The sequence below is a fragment of the Podarcis raffonei genome, chromosome 2 (assembly GCF_027172205.1).
Source record: "Podarcis raffonei isolate rPodRaf1 chromosome 2, rPodRaf1.pri, whole genome shotgun sequence".
Classification (NCBI taxonomy): Eukaryota; Metazoa; Chordata; class Lepidosauria; order Squamata; family Lacertidae; genus Podarcis; species Podarcis raffonei.
In genome coordinates this window covers 21,450,459-21,474,526 of record NC_070603.1, presented here as the reverse complement: position 1 = coordinate 21,474,526, position 24,068 = coordinate 21,450,459, and the positions used below count along the sequence as shown (strand labels likewise).

The following is a 24,068-nucleotide window of genomic DNA, read 5'->3' as shown; positions in this document are numbered from 1 at the left end:
CCCATGATCCCTATCTAACAGGACCAGTGGTCAGGGATGATGGAATTGTAGTCCAAAACATCTGGAGGGCCGAAGGTTAGGGATACTTCAGGGCCTTGTGGGCTGCGGCCAATACAGCTGGCCCCAGGCTGCTGCTCAGCTGGGGGATGGAAGAGCTCCTGCCCCAAGCCCCCCAACGCTTGTAGGGGGTGGGTGAGCTACCTTGCCCGCTTGCCCCCCACTCCCTGAAGACGGACTAAGCAGTGGGAGCCTATCAGGCTCTGTGCATTTGACTGCCTTTGCCCGTACGGGTGCACTGCCTCTTTCCTCTGGGGGGGGGGGAGCAGGTGTCCTTCACCCCAGGAAGAAAGACGCAGCCCACCCTCCCAGGCAAAGTCCACAAGGCGTGGGGTGCAAAGCCACCCTATCTGCACCTTGCGGAGAGGGGCTGCTGGCAAGCACTGGACCTGCCAGCAGCATCAACGAGCCCCTACCCTGCCTGGCTGCCTGCCACCGGGAGCGTGGGCCCTGTCTTTCTGGGAGGAAAGGCGCAGCACACCCACCTTGGCGAAGGCAGCCAGGAGGTAACCCTGCTCCTACTCACGTGCAAGCAGGGTCGGGGGTCTTAGCTGGGAAGGGGGAGCACTTTAACGGAGCCCCCTTCCTTGCCGTGGGCTCCGTAAAACTGCTTGGCTGAGGCAAGGGCAGCAGCGTGCTCATCAGCCAAGCAGTTTACAGAAGAGGAGGGAGGAACAAGCTGTACTGGCACCTCGCTGATACAGCTTGTTTCTCCCTCTACAGGGCAGAGTGCGGTGGCGGTTTCACCAGCGATATACTGCTGAGTGAAGCTGTCATTGCAGTCTCCCCTCCCATACTGGTCCTGGGCGATATTCTTCTTTGGTGATCACTCGTAGCTCAGTAAGATTGTCTTCCATAATCATGGTTTTAACAATGAGTCCGTAAGTGACTTTGGAGGCCAATTCTGGATCCACAAGTCCTTCTACAGTGGGGACATTGGTTTCCAGGCAGGAGTTGATCACGGTGTGGATTTGCCAAGCGTGCCTTCCTCTTAGCATGTTTCTCCCTTTCGTCCTGAGTTTGAGTGTCTTCAAAGCCCATGACAGCTTTGGTAGAGGCTGTTCTCCAACTGGAGCGCTTCTAGGCCAGTGTTTCTCAAGTGTTGGTATTTATACAGTGGTACCTCGGGTTAAGAACTTAATTTGTTCCGGAGGTCCGTTCTTAACCTGAAACTGTTCTTAAATTGAAGCACCACTTTAGCTAATGGGGCCTCCCACTGCCACCACACCACCACTGCAGGATTTCTGTTCTCATCCTGAAGCAAAGTTCTTAACCCGAGGTATTATTTCTGGGTTAGCAGAGTCTGTAACCCGAGGTGCCACTGTACTACATTTTTAAAAATTTGCCTTGAGAGAGTCTTTAAACCTTTTGTTGACCACCAGCACTACGCTTTCCATTCTTAAGTTCGTATATATCGCCCAGCCTACCCAGTAGTATATCATGGGTGAAACAGCAGGTGCTCCTCTGGTGCCAGAGAGACTCAGAAGCAGCTGGCAGGCAGCTTCGTCAAAGCGCTCTGCTCAGTGGAGAAGTTTAACCTGCGGGGTGGGGGCTTGATCATCTGAGAAGCGGTCAGTTTAAGCAAGCCTGCTTATCAGCTGTTCAAGCCCCCCTCCTCCAGCTGGCACAATGGCCTCATTTGCCTTCACATGGGCAGGCCTCCTGGGAGAAAGAGGTAGCCCAGCCATGTGAAAATGGACAGGCTCTGTGCACTTGGCACAGTGGCTGCCTTCAGGCAGGAGGGTGGGCTATGTATTTCCTCCTGGAATCAGGAGTTAGGAAACTGTGTGCCCGCTAGGAGAGGTATGGGCCCTGGAGAGATATGGGCGCTTCCTCCCTAAGATGGGGAGGAAGAAGCAGCCAAGATACATCAATATATCACAATGTCCGGAATGTATCACAGTATTTAGCTGCTGATGTATCACAATGCTGAAAACCAGATACACTCATACCTTGGCTTCCGAACGCCGCAAACCCGGAAGTGTTCCGGTTTGCGAACGTTCTTTGGAACCCGAATGTCTGATGGGGCTTCCGATTGGCTGCAGGAGCTTCCATTTGACTTCCGAGGTATGACTGTATGGCCCAAGCCCTACCCCACTTCCAGGTTGCTATTGCGCCCAAGAGAAGAGTATGAGCAAACAGAGGCTGCTAATACTCACCCGGTTTCTCCTTGTCTCGCTTCCCAGGTGGCCGAGCTCTCCGGGCAGGTTCAGCAAATGCGCGAAGGCCTGCACTCGCTTCGCCAGGCCGTGCAGCTCTTCCTTTTCTCCCAGACACCGACGCACTCGCGGGCCGACCCTTCCTCTTACGCGCCCTTTTCTCATGCAGATGCTACTCCTGCCATGCCTCTGCTAAGTCCGCTCCGAGTAGACACAGGACTCCCGCCCGCCTTCTGCCCCCACAGCGTCCCGCCCGCCCCCTGTCCCAACGGTGCCTGTGGCAGGGTACAGTGGATGTGGGCACCGCCGGCCGGACAGAGCTCGCCCTGGCCCGGCATGTACTGGGCACGGGGGCCGGGCAAGGACTCCGAGACGGTGCCCATTTCGCCGGCGGGGCACGGATCCAAGGACCAGGGAAGCAACGCACAGCTGCCAAGCCAGCTCCAAAGAGAGAGCTCCCTTTCCCGAGCTTGCTCCCCCACAGACCCTACGGGCCTCATGGAAACCAAAACTTCCAGGACTCAAGCCTGCGATTCCTCAAGCCTTGAGATGGTGCTGATTGGTACTGAGGACGATGGGTCTGTCTGCGGCGCCCCCTGCTGGCCGGAGGAGGAAGGCACGGGCCTGTGAGTCTGCTTTTGGAAACATTGGGGGGAGGGAAGTGTCTTGCAACACGGGGTGCTAACTTGCTTGGGGGGGGGGGAGGAGAGAGAGAGGAGCTGAAAAGCCCCCATACGGCATTTCAAGACAGGGCTGCAGCAGCTGTCAACACAGGGAGGGGAAGAAAGAACCGGAATGCAAGCTTAGGAATTCTCTGCAGCAGGCTGGAGCTAAAGCAAGACACAGAAGCTGGACCTATCCTGCCTGGATCGGGGAAATACATCCATTTGAAACTCAGATGCTTGAAATATGCAACTATATATATATATATATGTACACACCCACCCCAGTTTTAGCTTCTCTTCTTCCTTCTGGCACTTTGATTGTTAGCCATGGGATGGCGGGGGAGATAAGAGTGAATCCCACTGTGCATGTTGTTCCTCTGGTGGGAGGGCAGAGGACTTTCCTAGCCATCTGCAGCACTGGGGCTGGGCTAAAGTGGGCACTTGTTTTATAAAATAAAGGTACGTTTTGGACTCTGACCTCATGGTTTACTAGCTAATTACTCTTGCTTGGGGTTTATTGTCCTCAACACCAAGGGAGGGATGAGTGGGGGTGAATGTGATAAAGTGAACAAGTAGCGTGTTAACGAGGCCTGGTTGAGTTAGTTAACGAGGCCTGGTTGAGTTATCGATACATCACTCAGGGGCAGAGCGCAACGGCGGTTTCACCCAGCGGTATATCATGGGTGAAACCAACACCGCTCCCGTGTCTCTCTGCCACCAGTGCTGCTTTCAACATCAGGCCACAGTTAGCAGCAGCGGTTCCACCAGCGATATACTGCAATCCGCCCAGAGTGGCTTGGGAAACCGAGTCAGGTGGGTGGGGTATACAGGCGTACCTTGGATCCCGAACGCCTTGGTATTTGGACGTTTTGGCTCCCAAACCTGGAAGTGAGTGTTCCGGTTTGCAAATGTTCCTTGGAACCTGAACGTCTGACAGGGCTTCCGATTGGCTGCAGGAGCTTCCAGCAGCCAATCAGAAGCCGCACTGACTTCTGGAACGGATTCCATTCGACTTCCAAGGTACGACTGTAATAAAATAATGAATACTGTCGGGTCAAGCTGCCATTGTGCTCTGCCCATCATACCACAGGAGGAGGAGGAGCTGGCTGCATCGCTAGGGCCGATAGAGCTTGTTCCTCCCTTGTCGTCTTTGAACTGCTCCACGGAGGCACAGGAAGCCACATGCTCCTCAGTGGAGCAGTTTAAAGAAGCCCCCCAACATACGAGCCAGAGTGGGGGCTCCATTAAACTGTTCCCACTCCCCAGCTGAGCGAGCCACGATGCATTGCACAGGAGCCAGAGAGGCATCGGGGCTCACTCAGATGGGGGCAGGAGCCTTTGCGCCCCACAGCTGAGCAGCACAAGGAAGCTCCAGCGAGAAACTGGGGCGAGGCAGCCTGTTCGCTCCGCATGCTGGGGAGAGAAACGCGCTCTGCCCCCAGCGCTGGGAACAATCTTCATCATCCCTGGCACCAGGGTGAAACTGCCTCATTGCAGTGCTATCACCAGACTGCAGTGCTGAAAATCTGACACCGCCCAGGTTTCATATTAAACCCTCATAGTTCAACAGACATTCACACCATAAAGCAACTCTTCTACAATACTGAAAGAACCACATCTTACACATCTCAAGAGGAGCCCCTAATTCTGTCTGCAAAAGCTACACAAAACAACACAACATAACTAGCACAACTGATACCTAAAGGATGTTTAAAGGATGGATCTGATTTCGCCACTGCTTTTTAAACAGAAATCATTCTTGACAATTGTCACAGTACCCTTCAGAATCTTATGTGACCAAACATAGTTAGGCAAACCAGCTATTCCACTCTTCCTTTAATAACTTTATGAAAATCAGACTACGCTGCAGAGAGACAGGCAAGGCAAAACATTAATCACTACTGCTGCAGAATCATGTAAAGAGAGCATACTATCAACTGACAGACCTCAATCATTGCACGACTGCTTCAAAACACGTTCCTCCCTCCGCCCCAAACGTGAGAATCTGTTTGGCAAGAGCTGAAAAGATGGTTGTGTACAAAGGAGCAGGCCACCAGCGCAGCACAGAGTAGTGAGATTTGCAACTATTTATTAGCTCGTTTGACACTCCCCGGCCCTTAATCCTCCATGGTGGTTTTCGTCACTCCGTCCCAAAGAGTATCGAGCGCAACAGCCGCACAACCTTCGCCCGCAAATGCCCCACACAGCCAAGAACACCCAAACAAGGTGCTGGTCTAAGGCCTGGCTCATACCTTTCTTTTACATAGATCCGCTGACTGATGAAGCAGAGCTCGTCCTCCTCCTCAGCCGCAAAGGAAAAGGCCCCCAAGAAGTTTCAGTCCTAGCCTAAGGGAGGGCAGTCTCTATGAAGCTGCATCTTCATCATTAAGCATGGTGGTCCCTGCTGGCCAAAGGAGACAGGGGCAGGGGGTGGGCAGCCACACACAGGTCCAGTGGAGCCTTGGGTTTGATCCAAGCCTCAGGGCTGGGCAATTTTGGCAGCCTCTGCCTTAATAAGCGCAATCAGGTCTTGGTTGATGAGGAAGACAAAGCGCAAGCTTGCGATCTAGGGGGAAAGAGAAGGGCTGTCAGTCTGGGTGCGGTGTGGGGCGGAAGGGAAGAAGTGAAAGCGCTGCATCTTTTACAGCAGAGCTTTCAAAACTTGTCGTGTTGGTGACACACTTTTTAGACGTGCATCATTTCATGGCCCAAGGAATTCAGTTTTTCTAGCAGCCGACACACATTTTGGAAAGCTGTGTTTTATAGCCTAGCCCACCTCACTGAGAGGCCAAATTGGCTGCTGCAAGAAACTATGTCTTCCCAAACCGGAGGCTCTCTGGACAGGTACAGCCAACCTCAAGGAAGTTGTCTACCTTCCAGCTAGCGCCAGGCTCTTGGCTGACAGCAGCTGAAGAAACTACACCCCAGCACTTTTTATTTATTATGTTTGCTGGTTCTGTGTGGAATCAAAATTCACAACAGCTGGATGCAGGCAAAGGAGTCTAGCATCCCATGGATTTAGGGCTGGGCTCAGCTGGTCTGGATACTGGCATCATCTTGTTATGGAACCATCAACCAAGAAGACTGTGAAACCTTTCACCACAAAGCAGCACAGCCCTCCGCCCTGCCCACCTCCAACAGCTCACCTCCACCACTGAGTTGTTGCTGAGCTTCCATTTGCTGCCACAAAGCACTGGGCGCCCATCCACATAAATGGGCCGCCGGCCTTCGTTTGCCAGGAAAAAGTCGCCATTGTTCTTCAGTTTGATGACACCTGTGTGTGCGCCCATGGAGAGATGAGAAGTTAGACTTTCCAAGCAGAAGGAAGGAAATCGGCCACAACTGCTTGCAGAGAATGCCTCGTAAGTCGAGGGTAATTGAAACTCTGTGTTTTGTAGCAGGTTAGAGACCCTGAATCTGCAATATCCTTATTGGAAATTTTGGCTCTCAAAAGTGAGCAGCTCAGGTCAATTTCTCCAAGGCTATTTTAAAATGTGCAAACTGGGAAATGTCACTGAATTTGGACTTTCCTAATTGGGCCTTTTTAAACACCAATATTATATTATTATTATTATTATTAATTATTATTATTAGTCACTTTGTGTTGCAGCCTCAAGGGCCAGCAATTTAATCTCAGGCAGATCCAACCCCCTTCTACCTGCATCTGCATTTACAAGTTGTTTGCTAGAATAATAATTTATTATCTATACCCCACCCATCTGGCTGGGTTTCCCCAGCCACTCTGGGTGGCTCCCAACAGAATATTAAAAACACAATAAAACATCAAACATTAAAAACTTCCCTAAACAGGGATGCCTTCAGATGTCTTCTATAAGTCGGATACAGTGGACGCTTGGGTTGCGAACGTGATCTGTGCGGGAGGCACATTCGCAACCCGTAGCGCCGCGTCTGCGCACATGCGGGTTGCAATTTGGTGTTTTTGCGCATGCGCGAGCGCCGAAACCCGGAAGTAACCCGTTCGGTGGAGTGCGCAACCCAAAAACGCACAACCTGGAGCATCTGTAACCTAACGTTTGACTGTAGTTGTTTACTTCCTTGACATCTGATGGGAGGGCATTCCACAGGGTGGGCGCCACTACCGAGAAGGCCCTCTGCCTGGTTCCCTGCAATCTCATATCTCGCAGTGAGGGAACTGACAGAAGGCCCTCGGAGCTGGACCTCAGTGTCCAGGCTGAACGATGGGGGTGGAGACGCTCCTTCAGGTATAGTTAAAAAGTCTACAGATTTCCATCTAATGTCTTGGAAGTCCTCATGTGGCCTTCAGTTACCAATTCCTGATTTAGGGCAAGGAACAGCAACAGCCTCTCCTGCAATTTCTGACACAGCAAAACACCCAAAGGCACCTTGATATCACATGGCATTCACATCAGGAACCATGGAGAGAAATTAAACACTGAGGCATAACTTATCAGCCCTATGCAGGCACTCAAAGGGCTGCCTTCCCTTTCCATCCTACTGCAATTTCACACCCCTTGTCCTACAAAGTCCTTCTCCCCGAGCAACTCAAAGGAAGTAGCCCAATCTCAAGCACCTTGCTTGCGGGATATTTTCCAGGCTGGCCCCTCGAGCGCTAGATCCACATCAATCTGATTGTCTTTGGTGGCTCTGCCAAGTGTGATCTGGAAGAGGAAACGAACAGAAACGTTCATCGTGTGTCAAGGGGACCAGCATTTTGCTCCAAGGAAATTGCAATCCACAGCCATCAAAATTAATTAGTCAAATCGACACGGCTATGGCAATCGTTCTATCAGCGCAAGCATTTTACCTTCTTTGCCAAACAAAACAACCCCCTCTCTCCTCCCTTTGCGTGCTGTTATGGGGGTTCTCCTGACCCCCTCAGAACCAATTTAGGGGTGAGCAGTGGAAGCCCCATTGTGCTAGCCGAAGTTCCTGTGTGGGCCTCTGCTAGCACGACTCATTAAGTGAATCTGGCTCACTGCGTATTCTTCTTTGGCTTCAACCAACTGAATTTCCGCATTGCATTCTGACATGGATATTGAAGCTGCTGTTAGCAAAAGCCTGCAATCTCTTGGGAGGCCAATTCCAGATTCCACATTACAGATAAAGTTGCACCAGAGCAGAAGAGGAAAATGGAGCTCCTTAGAAGTAGAATCATACTGAAGATACTTCTTACTTGTGAAAAGGAGTTCTCCAACTCTCGAATGTAAATACACACACAAACACCCCTACAACTGTTATTTTTGGCTTAGAAATATAGTTGGGAATTCTGTAGAGGCTACAAATTTATATATATTGATAAAAGGTAAAGGACCCCTGGACGGTTAAGTCCAGTCAAAGGTGACTATGGGGTTGTGGCACTCATCTCGCTTTCAGGCCGAAGGAGCCAGCGTTTGTCCGCAGACAGCTTTCCAGGTCATGGGGCCAGCATGACTAAACTGTTTCTGGCGCAACGTAAAACATGACAGAAACCAGAGCGCACAGAAACACCATTTACCTTCCCACCACAGCGGTACCTATTTATCTACTTGCGCTGGTGTGCTTTCAAACTGCTAGGTTGGCAGGAGCTGGGAGAGAGCAACAGGAGCTCACTCCGTTGCAGGGATTCGAACCCCCAACCTTCCGATCAGCAAGCCCAAGAGGCTCAGTGGTTTAGACCACCCACCCACCCACGTTTTAAAATTAGTGCCAGACACTGCTGTTCTGTTCCGTTACTGTTGACTCCGTTACTGACAGAACTATATGCAACTTGCTCTCTCTGATGCAATCCTACCTTGAAAAGCTCTGCACTGTCTCAATCTAAGCAGCCAAACAACAGACTGGACTCACCTCCCGGGAGCGCATGAGATAACGCACCATTCTTCCACGCAGCACAGCCAATGTTTGGTTATCAAAATCAGGGGAACTCATTCCTGGGAGGAAGAAAAGGAAGGATTAGACAGACATGGCCACTGGAAGGCCGTGGTAACCGAAGCATACTGGGCAAGGAGAGGTGGGTTGTGTCTCCAGGACTCTCACTTAGTTGCTCTCACCAAAGGAGCCCTTTATTTAACAGTAATAGTAGTTACTCTGGACAGCTTCCAACAAAATATGAAATATCAAACACTAAAAAACCTCCCTGTACAGGGCTGCTTTCCGACGTCTTCTAATAGTCAGATAGAAGTTTATTTCCTTGACATCTGATGGGAGGGCGTTCCATGTTTATTCAATGAAAATTTATATATTACTGAATAAAAAAATCAACCTCTATGAAGTATTCGCTCAAAAATAGCAGTAACAGCAGACTTTAAAAACAGTAGGCAATATTATTATTATTATTATTATTATTATTATTATTATTATTGAATACAAAATTGTAAACTGTGTTGAGATTTCTTAGACTAAAGCAGTATATAAATAAAACTATGAAAATGGAGGCAAAAAAGCTTTAACAAAAACAAATGCACATAATAACATTACGTTGTCTGGATAGGGTTGCCTCCACGAAGCTGCTCTTAGCAGACGTCAAAAGCAATAAACAAACACGCTTGCCTACTATTAGCTGGAAGTCCCGGGGGAACAGGTGCCGCAACACTAGGAGATGGGGTTTCTTACCCGCGAGAAGAGACATGGCGTGGCTCTTCTCTCACCTGTTATGCTGTCCACCAGCACCTGCCACTTGTGGAGCTCTTGCTCCAGTTGCCGGATTTCACGCTTCTGTCTCCGGTCTGCCACTGTCAGTTCTGCGTGGAGAAAAGCCACAAGCATGGGGAACAGATTTTGGAAAGAAAAACAAAAGTAACTTTAAATAAATAATCATGAAAAACCAGGAGAGAGAAAAAGAGAGAAGTGGTCTTGGGGCTGGATAAATTATTCCACTGCAGGTAAACTTGCTTCTGTCTAGGGTTGGACCTACATTGTTCTTCTAAAGGTTTTCAGATTTAACATTCTATAACGCTTAATGCAGTTTCCCTTTGCTGGCGGCTCACTGCTCTGCAGCGCCCTCTGGCGTTTTTAACGCGTTTTTTACCGTTATAAACCACGAGTGTAGATCCGGCCTGCGACCATTAAGGCAAGACTGAGGAGGCGAGGGGAGGAGAAAGGTTAGGTCCTCTCTCTGCAAGCATCCGTTCCCAACCCATGTTGAGAATGCTGGCCTCCACAATGAAGGGGCAGTTTCCTTACATATAGAATACGTGAGGCTCAGTCCTGCTACCTGCCCATAGCTGCCCAATAGGGATTCTAACACATATTACAAGTGATTTTACAGATAGGAGTTTTTTTTTCATTTTCGCCCAAGAGCTAACACCAGCCAGAATCACACGGAGTTTTATGGAGACGGAGTCATTTGAAGAGCGTTATTTTTGCTCCACCTCTTGAAACAAACAGCACCCAACTCACCATGCTCCAACACCTCGTCTCGGACATCCCTAAAGAAGAGAGGAGGGAGGGAGGGAGAGGGAGAGGGAGAGAGAGATGTTAGATCTTGAATTGGTAACTGATCACAACTCCAGTGCCTGGGCCACAGATAATATATATTTTTTCTCAAAAAACACTAGCTTGTGTTCGCTCGATTAGGGCTCTGCCATGTGCATGTTGAGAGCAGCACACTAATGCTCAAAACTGCAGCACAGCAGGAGCCAGACTGCTGGATGAAAAATGAGGAGAAACAAAACTCACCATGGACTCCACTCATTAACTAGTATTACCCTAGGTCTGAAAGGCCCCACATCTGCTCTCTCAAACAGGTGGCCTCAGGCATTAAGTCACACTGTGTCCTCATCTGGACAATGACAGCAGCAGAGACTTGTCTTGGATTTTAAGCTTTAAGGATGATTTGTGCCAACTGGGCACCGTGTTATATGTTATATTGCCCCCTAGTCTCCCCATCTAGAAATGCTTTCATTTTTCCAGTGTCGATCTGATCAAGCCTTAGGATCAGTTAGAATGCATCAATTTATTGCTCCCACATTGAACATCTACCTAATCTGGTTTAGACCAACTCATTTAGGGGGAAAACCCCTCTCTCTGGCCTTCTTCTTGGTCACTTTGTGTTGCAGCCTCAAGGGCCGGCAATTTAATCTCAGGCAGATCCAACCCCCTCCAATTGATCATCTGCATTAACAAGTTGTTTGCTATAATAATAATTTATACCCCGCCCATCTGGCTGGGTTTCCCCAACCACTCTGGGCGGCTCCCAACAGAATATTAAAAACACAATAAAACATCACAAATTAAAAACTTCCTGATACAGGACTGCCTTCAGGTGTCTTCTAAAATTCAAAATATATTTTTAAAAAATTGTCCAGTAGCACCTTAGAGACCAACTAAGTTTGTTCTGAGTTGCATGAACACTTCTTCAGATTCAGATTCTAAAAGTCAGATAGTTGTTTATTTCTTTGACATCTGAAGGGAGGGCATTCCACAGGGCGGGTGCCACCACCAAGAAGGCCCTCTGCCTGGTTCCCTGCAACCTCACTTCCTGCAGTGAGGGAACCGCCAGAAGGCCTTTGGAGCTGGACCTCAGTGTCTGGGCTGAACGATGGGAATGGAGATGTTCCTTCAGGTATACTGGGCTGAGGCCGTTTAAGGTTATAAAGGTCAGCACTAACACTTTGAATTGTGCTCGGAAATGTACTGGGAGCCAATGTAGGTCTTTCAGGACTGGTGTTATATGGTCTCAGTGGCTGCTCCCAGTCACCAGTCTAGCTGCCGCTATTCAAATTGCGTTCACGTTATAAATAAAGAAATGAAGATAGATTCCTATTCAAGTGTGGACTGGATGTGAGTTTAACTAACCCTTAGGCTAACATATGTCCAGGCTGGAACCAAAGGTTCTCCGGCCACTAAGCCAGACAAACATAGGCCAGGAATACTGATAGCAGAGTGTTTCTAATGAACAGAGGGAACGCCGCTGGCCTTAGCCACTTTCACTTACTTTAGTTTGCTGTCATCTATCATGTCTTCGGCATCGGAGAAGTTGAGCACCTGGTCTCCTTTGGGCAGTGGCTGCACTGGAAGAGACCAGAGAGGGCAAAGGATGGTTCAGAATCCTGGCACAATCCACAGGTTCCAAACTTTACCTAGCAACAGATTAGCTGGCCATACCTGTTTGATCATCCAAGAGGTAGTACTGCTTCATGAGTTGCCAATGCGTCTGCAGGACCTTGGCAGTGCGGGAAGGGTAGAAAACCTCGGGGTGCTTATGCAGGAGGTCCTGGAAGGTGTCCAGGGTGGGTTGGCTGGTCTAGGAATAAGAAAGGAGGCTCAAGCAGGAAGAAAAGAACCTCCGCCAAAGGCTGCTTCTCACATTAATTTTCCACGAATAGAGATTTTAACTCTACTTAAGCCCATCAAGTTAAAAGCCAACTGTCAAGAATACGTGCAGCTTGCAGACTTAACATATAGAACAAGAGAACATATGTTTAGAGAAGATTGGAAAACGTTTATTGAATATATGGGAAATAAGTGTGTACAGCTGAAAATGCTGGCAGCATTAAGATAAATTCAACAGTGTAAGTAAGTTTTGATAGATGTAATAATTGAATACTCAATGGTATAGTTTTTGTAAAACTATGATATGTAAAATGAACCATGGAAAAAGAAGAAGGAAAGTCACTGATATTTTAAGGATGTAAAAATGAGTACTTTAAAAGTGTGAAACAGAAAATCTAATAAAAATTAGAGGGGGGGGGAGAACTGTTATGTTTTCTAGAAAGACAAGAATGAAATTTACAGGCCACAAACTTTGTGTAGCCATTCAGTCATTTCAAAATTATACAAGGGAGGCCTTCAAGAAATTGTTGCTGCGTGGGATGTTTCTGTTCAGGCTTCTAGCTTAGCCAGTGAATGCCCTTTGAGAAGCTCTGTTCCATTATCCTTCGTCCCTTGGTCTTTTTGTCGCATCCCCCACCCCAGTTACATAGACAGGGCATTCTGCACCCTTGCTTCTGGTTATCTCCCTCTCTTCAGGCTCCTTTTTCTAATGATTACGACCACTTCTGCAAACCTGGGGTTTCCCCCAAAACCTGTTGACGACCCTCTTTCATGAGGAAGTGGTGTCATTTTGGGTACATAAAGACAATGCTTAGAAATGGAGTGTGCTATTAGTATACAAGATATTACAATCTTGCACACACACAAATATTTACACACATAAAGAAGAAAAGGTTTGTAAATGCCAGGGTGGCTGTTATATCAAGCAAACCACTTGCAATACAGGGTACAGCAAAACTCTACCAAAAATCATCAGGGAGAAAAGGAGCTACTCTGAACCCAGCCTTGCTGTCCTCTAAGGCAGCCTTTCTCAACCTGTGGGTGCCCAGATGTTGTTGAACTACAACTCCCATCACCCCTAGCTAGCAAGGCCAGAGCTCAGGGATGATGGGAGTTGTAGTCCGACAACATCTGGGGACCCACAAGTTGAGAACTGCTGCTTGAAGGCATGGGTAGGCAAACTAAGGCCCGGGGGCCGGATCCGGCCCAATTGCCTTCTAAATCCGGCTTGCAGACAGTGCGGAAATCAGCGTGTTTTCACATGAGCAGAATGTGTCCTTTTATTTAAAATGCATCTCTGGGTTATTTGTGGAGCATAGGAATTCATTCATTCCCTCCCCCAAAATAGTCCAGCCCCCCACAAGGTCTGAGGGACAGTGGACCGGCCCCCTGCTGAAAAAGTCTGCTGACCCCTGCTCTAAGGTAACCAGGGCTAGAGTTGAAGTAGCCCGTTCTTGATGCTTACCGATCCCACTTTGCTTAGTAGCTGCTCCTCTGCTTTGCTGAAGAGCACTTTACTCTGCATAGAGGCTATGGCTTCCGGATGCAGCTGCCGCATGGCCTGGCAAGACAGCCTGGTGGAGGAAGGGGAAAAGAGAATAAAAAGGGACCAGTCGCCCCACACCAAACAGCAACCAGTGGCATTCACCCAAGAAAATATAGAACTTAAAAAAGAAAAGGAAAACATAAACAGGGGTGTGTAGTTGGTTTTGTATCCTCACAAATGCCAAGATGAACCCATAGGGAGTCTCATTTGTGCAATCAAAATCCACTTTTATTAGGGGTAAACACTCTTAAAACTTCCAATAAGCCTCATAAATGCCTTAACCCCAAGCAAAATTGCCTTCTTAGGTGAGGTTTGGATATGCCAAAGGGGCAATTCACATTCAGGCACTGAGGAAGCAGGGAACAAACGCTTCCCAGTGAAACCAGCTCTGCTCTCAGCAGCTGTCTCAGTGCTGAGATTCCATCTTTCAGTGCCATCTCATCAAGAAGCCTGACTTTATTTTATTTTTAAAGGGGACTAAATCGAGAATATCGCATCCTTCCTCCTACTCTGCAGGGCTGCAGAACGAAGAGGAAAGGGCAGTAAAGGAACTTCCTTGCCCATACACAGAGCCTTCCATTCCGAAAACGAACTTCAAAGGCAAGTCCCATTCATTTCAAAAGAATTTGCTTCCAAGTAAGAGCATTTATGAAAACTTTTGGAGCTAGGTGAAAACCATGTTCCTCCACCGGTATAACGGATTGTCTTCCCTCCCATCACAAGATGATCTAGTCCTAGTCCTCAAATGGAGATGGTCCATAGATGTCAGGCAGAAAAGGAAGCACTTTGTCCTTGGGAGACAAGACACCCCTTTAATAGCATCAATCCCCATGCCTCCCACTCTGAGAAACGTGGAGGAGAAAACTTACTTGGAAATCACGGGGTCATAGAGCAGAGCGTACCACCTCTCCTGGATCTCCCGCAGATTAAAACGGCAGCTGAACTTCACTCCCAGGTGCACAGAGGTCAAGTCATTGGTCTTCAGAAAGAAAGAGAGAGAGAAATTACTCTTGGGAATAGAGTGGACGCTTGGGTTGTGAACGTGATCCGTGCGGGAGGCATGTTCGCAACCCGCGACACACGGGTTGCGATTTGGTGTTTCTGTACATGAGCAAAGCGCGATTTAGCGCTTCTGCACATGCGCCGAAACCCGGAAGTAACCGTTCCGGTACTTCCGGGTTTGGCACGGTGCGCAACCTGAAACGCCTGTAACCAGAGGTATGACTGTACAGTGGTACCTCAGGTTACATATGCTTCAGGTTACATACGCTTCAGGTTGCAGACTCCGCTAACCCAGAAATAGTGCTTCAGGTTAAGATCTTTGCTTCAGGATGAGAACAGAAATCGTACTCCGGCGGCGCGGCAGCAGCAGGAGGCCCCATTAGCTAAAGTGGTACTTCAGGTTAAGAACAGTTTCAGGTTAAGAATGGACCTCCGGAATGAATTAAGTACTTAAACCGAGGTACCACTGTAATGACTCTTCCTTGCATGTAACAGATGTCTGCAAAGCCTGACCATACGAATCACAGTCACTCACACAGAGATGCCCAACTCTCTGTGGACAACCATGCTCCAGCCTAGGGCAAGCAGACTGTTTTGAAAAAGGCAGAAAGGAACCCCATTGGCTTCAACTGCTTCAAGCAGTACACACTGGAGGATGAAGAGGGTTATTGTTCTTATTTTGTTTTTATATATTGTGATCTTTTCTGTGAACTGCCCTGAGACCTCCAGGTATAGGGCAGCACAATACAAATACCTTTATTGGCATTACAAGTTAAGACATTTCAAATCACTAGGATAAATTTAAAATGGGCAGGGGTGAGGCTGTCGAGGGTCACAAGGCACTTGATTGTTCTGTTTCACCCTGTCTATTCCCTAGAGCAGTGATGGCCAAACTTGGCCCTCCAGCTGTTTTTGGACTACAACTCCCATCATCCCTAGTTAACAGGACCAGGGGTCAGGGATGATGGGAATTGTAGTCCCAAAACAGCTGGAGGGCCGAGTTTGACCATGACTGCCCTAGAGGGATGATTCATTAAGAACCCTTTTGGGTAAGATGGAGATTTAAAAGGGCAGTATATAAATTCAATAAATAAATAAAATAAAAGGTAATTACTGAGCAATGTTGAAAATGCATGGAATTAGAACACATGAGAATATATATCAGCGGTTCTCAACCTGTGGGTCCCCAGATGTTGTTGGACTACAACTCCCATCATCCCTGAGCTCTGGCCTTGCTAGCTAGGGGTGATGGGAGTTATAGTTCAACAACATCTGGGGACCCACAGGTTGAGAAAGGCTGATATATATGAAGCTGCCTTATATGGTCCATCTAGCTCACTACTGTCTACACAACCTGGCAGCAGCTCACCAGAAAATGTGTGAACGCAAGGCCCCAGGAACATACCCAGGCCAATATGGCAACAGAGAATGGGCTCAGAGCATTACATATGTCATTATTTTAACATCTGCACATGGAAGACTGCCTGGGAGCCTCACTTGAGTCACTACGAGTTTCTTGAAATCAAATACTGTTCCTGATCCACTGTGGATCTTGATTTTAAGAACACCTGGCATCCCTATATCCGCATCTATCTATATGTCTTAACCCTGTTCTGCTACCTGAAGCACAGCGTTGATCAGCAACAAATCATCAGTGGGTTTCCAGCGGCCCAAATCCTTGTTGACCTGCAAGGGCTGCTTGCTCTTCTTCATCCGCTTGGTGAGGCTGGGGTTTGGAGCTGGGCTTGGAGTGACAGGTGCAGAGACAGATTTGGACACCTGCGGAAGCAGAGGTTGGCATACAGGCTACAGCAGGCACAGCAACACAACAAAGCCAAAATGTAGCAGAGAGCCATGGCCGCTAACAAACTGCATTGCAAGGTTACTTAAGGGGCACCCGCAACAGCGCAGGACAGCACTGAGATAAAAACGTTTGCAAGGATTTCAAAAGCATCAAATTTGAATAATGTGGCCACAGATCTGCTATGGTGGCTCTTATCAAGGGAGGTATATGTCACCCAACTCACCTTCTTCTTCTCACTGGAAGAGGGTTCACTGCCAGAGCAACGCCCTGGCTCCACCCCGCTGGGGCCCTTGGCCCGGCTGGATGATTTGGCAAGGCTGCTCTCTACCAGTTCATCATCAAACTTCTTCCGCTTGATGAACCTAGAATGAGGAAATTCTGTATTATATTGCAGCAAGTTACCTCCACCAATGGCCTCATGAGCACTGCTACAAACAATATGAATATGGGTTGTCAGTGGAACTTCCTGAAGGCTGAAGTCCACAAAGGGATTCAGAATGACTGGGGGGTTTCCCCACTTAAAGGAATTTGTTTACAAGTCCAGTGAAGAGGAAGGGGAAGAGGAAGAAGAAGAACAGCAACAACAACATTTAAATCCCGCCCATCTGGCTGGATTTCCCCAGCCACTCTGGGCGGCTTACAACATATATAAAAACCTAATCAAACATCAAACATAAAAAAGCAGAATATCTTATACAGACTATAAACCAATAAATCAGTAGGAACTAATAGTACTAATTGTAATAGTAATAATAAGAATACTAGTAATAATAATAATAAAGTTTACAGTTATACCAAAATTAAAATAACCATCAACCCCAAGTAAACATTTAACCAACCCCAACCCAACAAAAACAAAACATAGGAACAAAAATTAGAACTATTTAAAACGTTATAAAACATTTTAGCCAAAAGTTGTTCCAGCAATGTCCCTCCGGCCTCCCAGGAGCCTTTTTTAGCTGTTCGAGGTGTGTCTGGGCCCCAGCCCCTAGGCCAGGTGGAAATGGGCCTTGCAGCAGGGAGCAAAGAAATCAAACAAAAATGGTAAAAGCCTTGACTGCGAGGGGAAATGAATAAGGCGCCAGGTTACAACTCTGAATGGGGCATATTTGGTTCTGAACCCACCAGGAGCACACTTGCAGTTACAGTGGACGCTCGGGTTGCGAACGTGATCTGTGCTGGATGCACGTTCGCAACCCGAAATGTTTCATCTGCACACGCGTGGGTTGCGATTCGGTGCTTCCGCACATGCGCAAAGCACGATTTTAGTGCTTCTGTGCATGCGCAACCACCAAAACCCGGAAGTAACCCATTCCGGTACTTCCGGGTTTCAGCGGTCTATAACCTGAAAAAACAGAACTGAAGCGTCTGTAACCCAAGGTATGACTGTATTCACATGAGCCCTTTGCGAATAAGATGAATACAAAGGGGCTGCTCCTCCTATGTTCTCGTATGTTGAGGCATAACTTACAGAGTGGAGGAGAGAACCTTTCCCACCTGTGGAAGTTCCCTGTGTGATTTGGAAGCCAGGTTTCTAAACTGTCCACCACTAGAAAAGGCTCTCCACTTCAAAAGCCATCCCTCAACAGACACAGGGCCAGACTAGAAAAGCTAACCAACAAACTGAAACTAGCACGGGGACCAGCAAAAGAGGACTGCTTCATCCCAGGATGTTCCCCCCTTTATCACATACACATCTCAACAAAACAACATAGTGCCCTGCCCCCTATAGAATACAAATTGATATAGCTAACTTGACGCAACAACCCCTCTTCTACACAAAGAAAACTCACTGCAAGCAACTAAATGCACCCAATCATGCTACGGGCTCTCCAAGCTCCCATGCTGCCAACAAAATCAAACAAACAGATAAAAGAACCTATCCTCACAATGCTGAGACAAAAAACTCTGCACACGCACTAAGCAAAAGAAAAATCTCATGCCCATTTCTCTCTCACCCCCGCAACCTCATAATGTCTATAACAACAGAGTCTCACACCAAACGTAACTGACCTGTAGAAAGGACTCGATGAATTAAAAACAAAGACGTTGTATGTACCCTTGTTAACTATGAAAATACTTTAATAAAAACAACTATTTAAAAAAACCCACAGATACGGGGCCAGGAGAAGCTGCTTAACTTAAGGAATAGGGTAAAATGCACAGCTCCTTTAGAGCCATGTTGCCCCTTCATGTGAGTCATATTGTAGGATTGTAGTCACATTGTTTTGGGTTCCTCCTCCTAATTAAAAGAGCTTTTAGGGTTTTATGCTGTGGCCCCACAGGTGAATTTCCCAGTTATCTTCAGAACAGTAGAAACCCCTAGCCAAAAAAGGAGCCAGACTATTTATCTACCCTTCATCACCTGGATTTCAGGGGGGGGGGACCATAGCCAACCCACAATGATCTCTATTCTACTCAGCTGCTCCAGTCTCCAAGCTCAGGCACCAGGTGTCCTCCTTTTCCCTAGCTCAGAGGTTTTCAACCTTTTTGACTCCGTGGCTCCCTTGACCAACTATGTTCTTTCTGCGGCACCCGTGGGGCTCAGGAGCCCAGTAATGTCACCCCTTGCCTGCAGAGCTGCAGCCTCTCACCCTTTTTCAAACATGCCCCCTTGTGCAATGTTCCCTCAGCCTTCTCTCCTCTCCCTGGAAGTCCTCTGGGTAGCTGCTGCTGCTGCTGTCCCTGATCTCTGACCCTCCCTGATCTCTGACCCACCTACTCTGCCCCAAAGAGAGGTGCCTTCTCACGCTGCCCCACGGGCCTGGGAAGAGGATGCCACCAGCCTTAGAGGCCTGAGGGAGACTGGCCAAAGATGAATGTGAGGCCAGCACCTTACATTGGGAGGCAGCAATGGCAGCAGCGGGCACCGCCAGTCCTGTATGGTGGAAATACTCCCCTTTGGAGCTGGGCACTCAGCTCCCAGGCAGGCCTTGCACACTGTAAGCGCAAGAAAGGCCAGCATGCCTAGGCTCCCACTTATCCGTCCATTCCCAACAGCAAGGACTGGCTGGCTGGGCTTCCTCGCCCACTTGCTTGCTTACTCTGTCCACCTCAGCTCCTGGCAACCAGCACCCCTTGGCCAGCCCCAGAGGCACCATTCGCCCGGGGAGCTAGTAGCCAGGCCTGCTGCAACAAACAGCCGTGCAAGCCTTTGGGAGGCAGAGACACGAGAGGGCATCAGAGGGAGGGAGGGATGGAGGGACAAAGGCCAATATTGCCCTGAATATCACTGAAGGCATCCCAAGGTGCCACGGAACACTGGTTGAAAACCACTGCCCAATGTTGCCTCTCCAACCCAGCATGGTACCTGGAAGAACTGCGCCGTTTTGGAATGGCACCCGACACTTGTGAGGAGCTCCTTTTTTGCCCTGCCAGAGACTCTTCGTCTTCAGAGCGGCTCGCTGTGCCCGACGCCATCAGTCTGGAATACAACACGTCTGCGACAGAAAAAGAAACAAAATCACTGGCTGCAATACTGCTCTGTTTTAATACCAGGCTGGGCTAATTTTAACCATGTGGCGAATACTGGATGCTGCAGAGGATAAGCAGTAAGGTCCCACCCCCACCCCCCGGCACTCATTCACAGATTTGTCGATTGATTCACCCATAACCTGGCAGCCCCAGGCATTCAGAAATCAACTGAGTTTGGTTGTGCTCCACAAGAACGCTTTGTTTGTGTACAGTGGTACCTCGGGTTACAGACGCTTAAGGTTACAGAGGCTTCAGGTTACAGACTCCGCTAACCCAGAAATAGTACCTCGGCTTAAGAACTTTGCTTCAGGATGAGAACAGAAATCGCGTGGCAGCAGCAGGAAGCCCCATTAGCTAAAGTGGTACCTCAGGTTGAGAACAGTTTCAGGTTAAGAACGGACCTCCAGAACGAATTAAGTTCTTAACCAGAGGTACCACTCTATTCCTAAATACATTTACCTGGAAATGTACCACCCGAGAAACTTGCTTCTAAGAAAATGTCCTCAGCCACTCTTTTTATTATTAGACAGAGAACACCTTCCATGGCAATGGCTTCCACAAATCTATTGTCACAATGTTAATACAGTACTAACATTTGGGGCCATCCAAGGAAGCTGAATGCTGGAACATTCAGGATACAAAAAAGGATGATTATTCAACATGCTCTACGTGGGGCTGCCCTTGAAGGGACGTGGGTGGCGCTGTGGGTTAAACCACAGAGCCTAGGACTTGCCGATCAGAAGGTTGGCGGTTCGAATCCCCACGATGGGGTGAGCTCCCGTTGCTCAGTCCCTGCTCCTGCCAACCTAGCAGTTTGAAAGCATGTCAAAGTGCAAGTAGATAAATAGGTACCGCTCCAGCGGGAAGGTAAACGGCGTTTCCGTGCACTGCGCTGGTTCGGCAGAAGCGGCTTAGTCATGCTGGCCACATGACCCGGAAGCTGTACGCTGGCTCCCTCGGCCAATAAAGCGAGATGAGCGCCGCAACCCCAGAGTCGGTCACGACTGGACCTAATGGTCAGGGGAACCTTTACCTATGTGGGGCTTGCCTTGAAGACAACTTGGAAGCTTCAACTGGTGCAAAATCCAGCAGCCACATAGCTAAGAGCAAAGGCCGTGGGGCTGAGCAGTCGTCTCCCAGCACCACCTTCTAGAATTCTAAAAACAGGCTGGCTGTTGGGGCAAACCAGAGGTTGAGACTAGGGAGGTCTTTGGTCTGATCCAGCAGGACTTTCTTTTCGATGTGGCTTTTCACATCATCCCCTGCCTGACCCCTTTAACTGGGAACTGAGCCTGGGGGCTCCTGCAACTGAACTAGCACCAGAGAACTAGTTTCAGTCCAGGCCGTCTGGAGCTGCACAGCAACCGCCCACTCTTTGCCCCCCAAAAAGGGTATATCTGTGGCTGGTAGTTGCTACACATTCACTCAGTTTATGGCATGCCCAAACATTTATAGAGCTGCCATACGTCCAGAATTTCCCAGGCATAGGCGGTCGTCGGAAACAGTGTCCAGACGGAAACCACTGAAATCTCCAGGAAAATCCAGACAAATGGCAGCCCATGTTGGAAGTGTAAATTTTGTAGAATTCCATTTTAAAAAAAAGGACTCAACTTTTGTGTCTGGATTTTCACTTTTTTAAATATGGCAACCTTATTTTTAAGTTTTAACAGGGTTGTGTTGTTTACAGCTGGGACAGCTCAGCCGGGGCTCTTAATCTCAGGGTTGTGGGTTCGAGTCCCACATTGGGCAAAAGATTCCTGCATTGCAGGAGGTTGGACTAGATAACCCGTGTGGTCCCTTCCAACTCTTATTCTGTGGTGTAGCAGAACAAAAATTCAAAGCTCCACTCAGGCCACGGACAGTTAATTAAATCATTATAGGGTTGCCATATTTCAAAAAGTGAAAATCCAGACACAAAAGTTGCTGAGCTTTACAAAATCTCGAAGAACTTGGACGTTTCTGAGCGATTCCGGGGTCGTGTGTCCGGGAAATTCCGGACGTATGGCACCGCGGGTTTTAATCGGCGGGAGCGCGGGCAGAAGCTACTCAATCTGCGCAGGCTTGCAGGGGTTTCGCCCTGAATCTCGCTCGAACCCGACGCGAGGGGAGAAACGCAGGCGTCGCGCGCCTGCGCAGCGCCGCCGCCCTCCCTCCTCGTCCGCTGTCGCGCATGCGCTTTCCACCCTCAGCACTGCCGTTTTCGCCCTTAACCGACTGTGGCAAATGTTTCCCCCGCTTAACGGTCGTCCACCTCCGAGGTTTTAGAAAAGGTTGCCGCGACAATGCCTCACCATTCCCGAAAGTTACGACGGCTCCTGCCTCTCTCCGACGTCCATCTCGGAGACGCGAAAGAAAGCTGAATCACTTCCGGGGGGGGGAAAGGAAGGAGTCCACGAAGCCACTTCCGGTTTGTGATAGAGAAGCCCAAACGAAGCCGAGACGGCCATCTTTGTTAAAGGCACAATAGCTGTTTGGGGTACCCCAAAACCGCGTAAACAGCATTTCCATGGCAATGTGCCGCGAATATATTATTTATTATTATTATTATTATTATTATTATTATTATTATTATTATTATTATTATTATTATTATTTTATACACACACACTTTTATATTTTCTGTTTTACAATTTAAAGTACTCATTTTTACATCCTTAAGATATCAATGGCTTCCCTTCTTCTCTTGCCTTATCATTTTTTTAAAAAAAAATACTGATTTTTTAATTAATTTATTTGCATGCCGGCTGCTAGGCATGTTGGTTTTGATTCCCAATAAATTGGAACAAACGAAAAGAGGTGCTTACTAGCCTCTGGCATTCAGTGCCATATGAAAGGCTGAATGGCTTAAAAAGGGGTTTAGGCAAATTCATAAACGTATCAATGGCTGTTATGCATGATGAATAATAGAACCTTTGTGTTTAGAGACAGTTTAGAATTGTGAATGGCAGTTCCTGAGGAGCAACAGCAGGAGAAGAGGGTTGCCTTCATGTGCTGCTTGGGGGCTTCTCGGAAATACCTGATTGGCGCTGTGGGACAGGGTGTTGGACTAGATTTGGTCATCTGAGTTTGTGAATGGAGCTTGGTCTTTGGGCTCCAAGCTATGTAGTGCCCAAGTTCTTCTTTACTGTGCAGTCCTAAACTTAGTGGGTTACTGCTAAGTAGACATATATAGGATCGCACTGTAGGGTTGCGCTGTTAATCCTGGCAACGGTCAGGCCAGGTCACACATAACATTAAGCCAAAACATGGCTTAGTGCAAAAGCACAAGCTTGCAGCTTCCCAGGGAGAACATCGTGGCGGCTTTTTCGGCTTGTCCAGCCCTGCTAATGTGCTGCTCTGAGCTAAGCTACGGTTTGGCTTAGCATGTTGTTTGAACCTCTGGGTGGAATCTAGACACATATAAAAACCATTCTGAATATGCTTTTTTAAAAGCATTTTGAAAAACGCATTGAGTTCTCCATAAGGCTCACCATCGTCATCTGGTATCATATTGCATATCGCACTTAAAACGTTTTATTTGTGGCTGTACAGTCATACCTTGGATCCTGAATGCCTTGCGAGTTGAACGTTTTCGCTCCTGAACACTGCAAACCCGGATGTGAGTGTTCCGGTTTGTGAACGTTCTTTGGAACCCAACTTCCAAAGCTTCCTGCAGCCAATCGGAAGCTGCGCCTTGGTTTCCGAATGTTTTGGGAGTAGAACGGACTTCCGGAACGGATTCTGTTCGACTTCCGAGGTACTGCTGTATAGCTGAGTTCATTCTGTAGGGTAGCCATTTCTCCTCACCTCTGCATGTGAATTTGGTGTGTGAGCAGCTCTGGACTGTGGGATATAAAGCTGTCAGTCAAGTCCAACATTTCGAGAGAGGACTAACTGCCTCTATGTGGCAGGCAGTTTGTCCGTTGGTCGGTTGCTGCAAGGAGTGTTAACTGGTAACTGCTCGGATGCAATCTTTTCATGACTCACTGCTATATAGTATATAGTATATAGTATAGACTCACTACTATCTAGTATATAGTTTATCTGTTATGTAACCTAAGCCTGCCTTCAGGAACAACTCTATAAACCTGAATGAATCTGATAGTAAAGTAGTTTATGTTAATATGATTCAGATTCATGTGTGTTTT

At 48.1% G+C, this 24,068-nt stretch overlaps 2 protein-coding genes across 3 annotated transcripts in view; one reads left to right on the top strand and one right to left on the bottom strand.

Moving 5' to 3' along the window:
* Positions 1-3,358, top strand: part of KCNH3 (potassium voltage-gated channel subfamily H member 3) — a 67,968-nt gene extending 64,610 nt beyond the window's left edge. Inside the window, exon 15 of the mRNA XM_053375224.1 lies at positions 2,244-3,358. Within this exon, the coding sequence (XP_053231199.1) occupies positions 2,244-2,846 (603 nt within the window). The 3' untranslated portion in view covers positions 2,847-3,358. The remainder of the gene's footprint in view (positions 1-2,243) is intronic.
* A 1,595-nt stretch (positions 3,359-4,953) lies between these two features.
* On the bottom strand, positions 4,954-22,361 carry MCRS1 (microspherule protein 1). 2 transcript variants are annotated; one of them, XM_053375222.1, is made up of 14 exons: positions 22,233-22,361; positions 19,778-19,907; positions 16,691-16,829; positions 16,284-16,442; positions 14,531-14,640; positions 13,581-13,689; positions 11,948-12,086; positions 11,778-11,853; positions 10,241-10,269; positions 9,490-9,582; positions 8,690-8,772; positions 7,434-7,521; positions 6,028-6,155; positions 4,954-5,447 (listed from the first exon to the last, which is right to left on the bottom strand). In XM_053375222.1, the coding sequence occupies exons 2-14, from the start codon at positions 19,885-19,887 to the stop codon at positions 5,361-5,363; spliced, it is 1,350 nt and encodes a 449-aa protein (XP_053231197.1). In that variant the 5' UTR covers positions 19,888-19,907; positions 22,233-22,361; the 3' UTR covers positions 4,954-5,360. The 2 variants fall into 2 exon arrangements, with proteins under 2 accessions (XP_053231197.1, XP_053231198.1); XM_053375223.1 differs by lacking the exon at positions 16,284-16,442.
* Positions 22,362-24,068: the final 1,707 nt, after the last annotated feature.

Excerpts from the sequence above, each read along its gene's own strand:
- MCRS1 (XM_053375222.1), bottom strand. The coding sequence starts at position 19,887 with ATGGCGTCGGGCACAGCGAGCCGCTCTGAAGACGAAGAGTCTCTGGCA. Across the intron at positions 16,443-16,690 it reads CTTCCAGTGAGAAGAAGAAG|GTGTCCAAATCTGTCTCTGC; the intron begins GTGAGTTGGGTG and ends CTGCTTCCGCAG. Across the intron at positions 10,270-11,777 it reads ATAGATGACAGCAAACTAAA|GGATGTCCGAGACGAGGTGT; the intron begins GTAAGTGAAAGT and ends TCTCTTCTTTAG.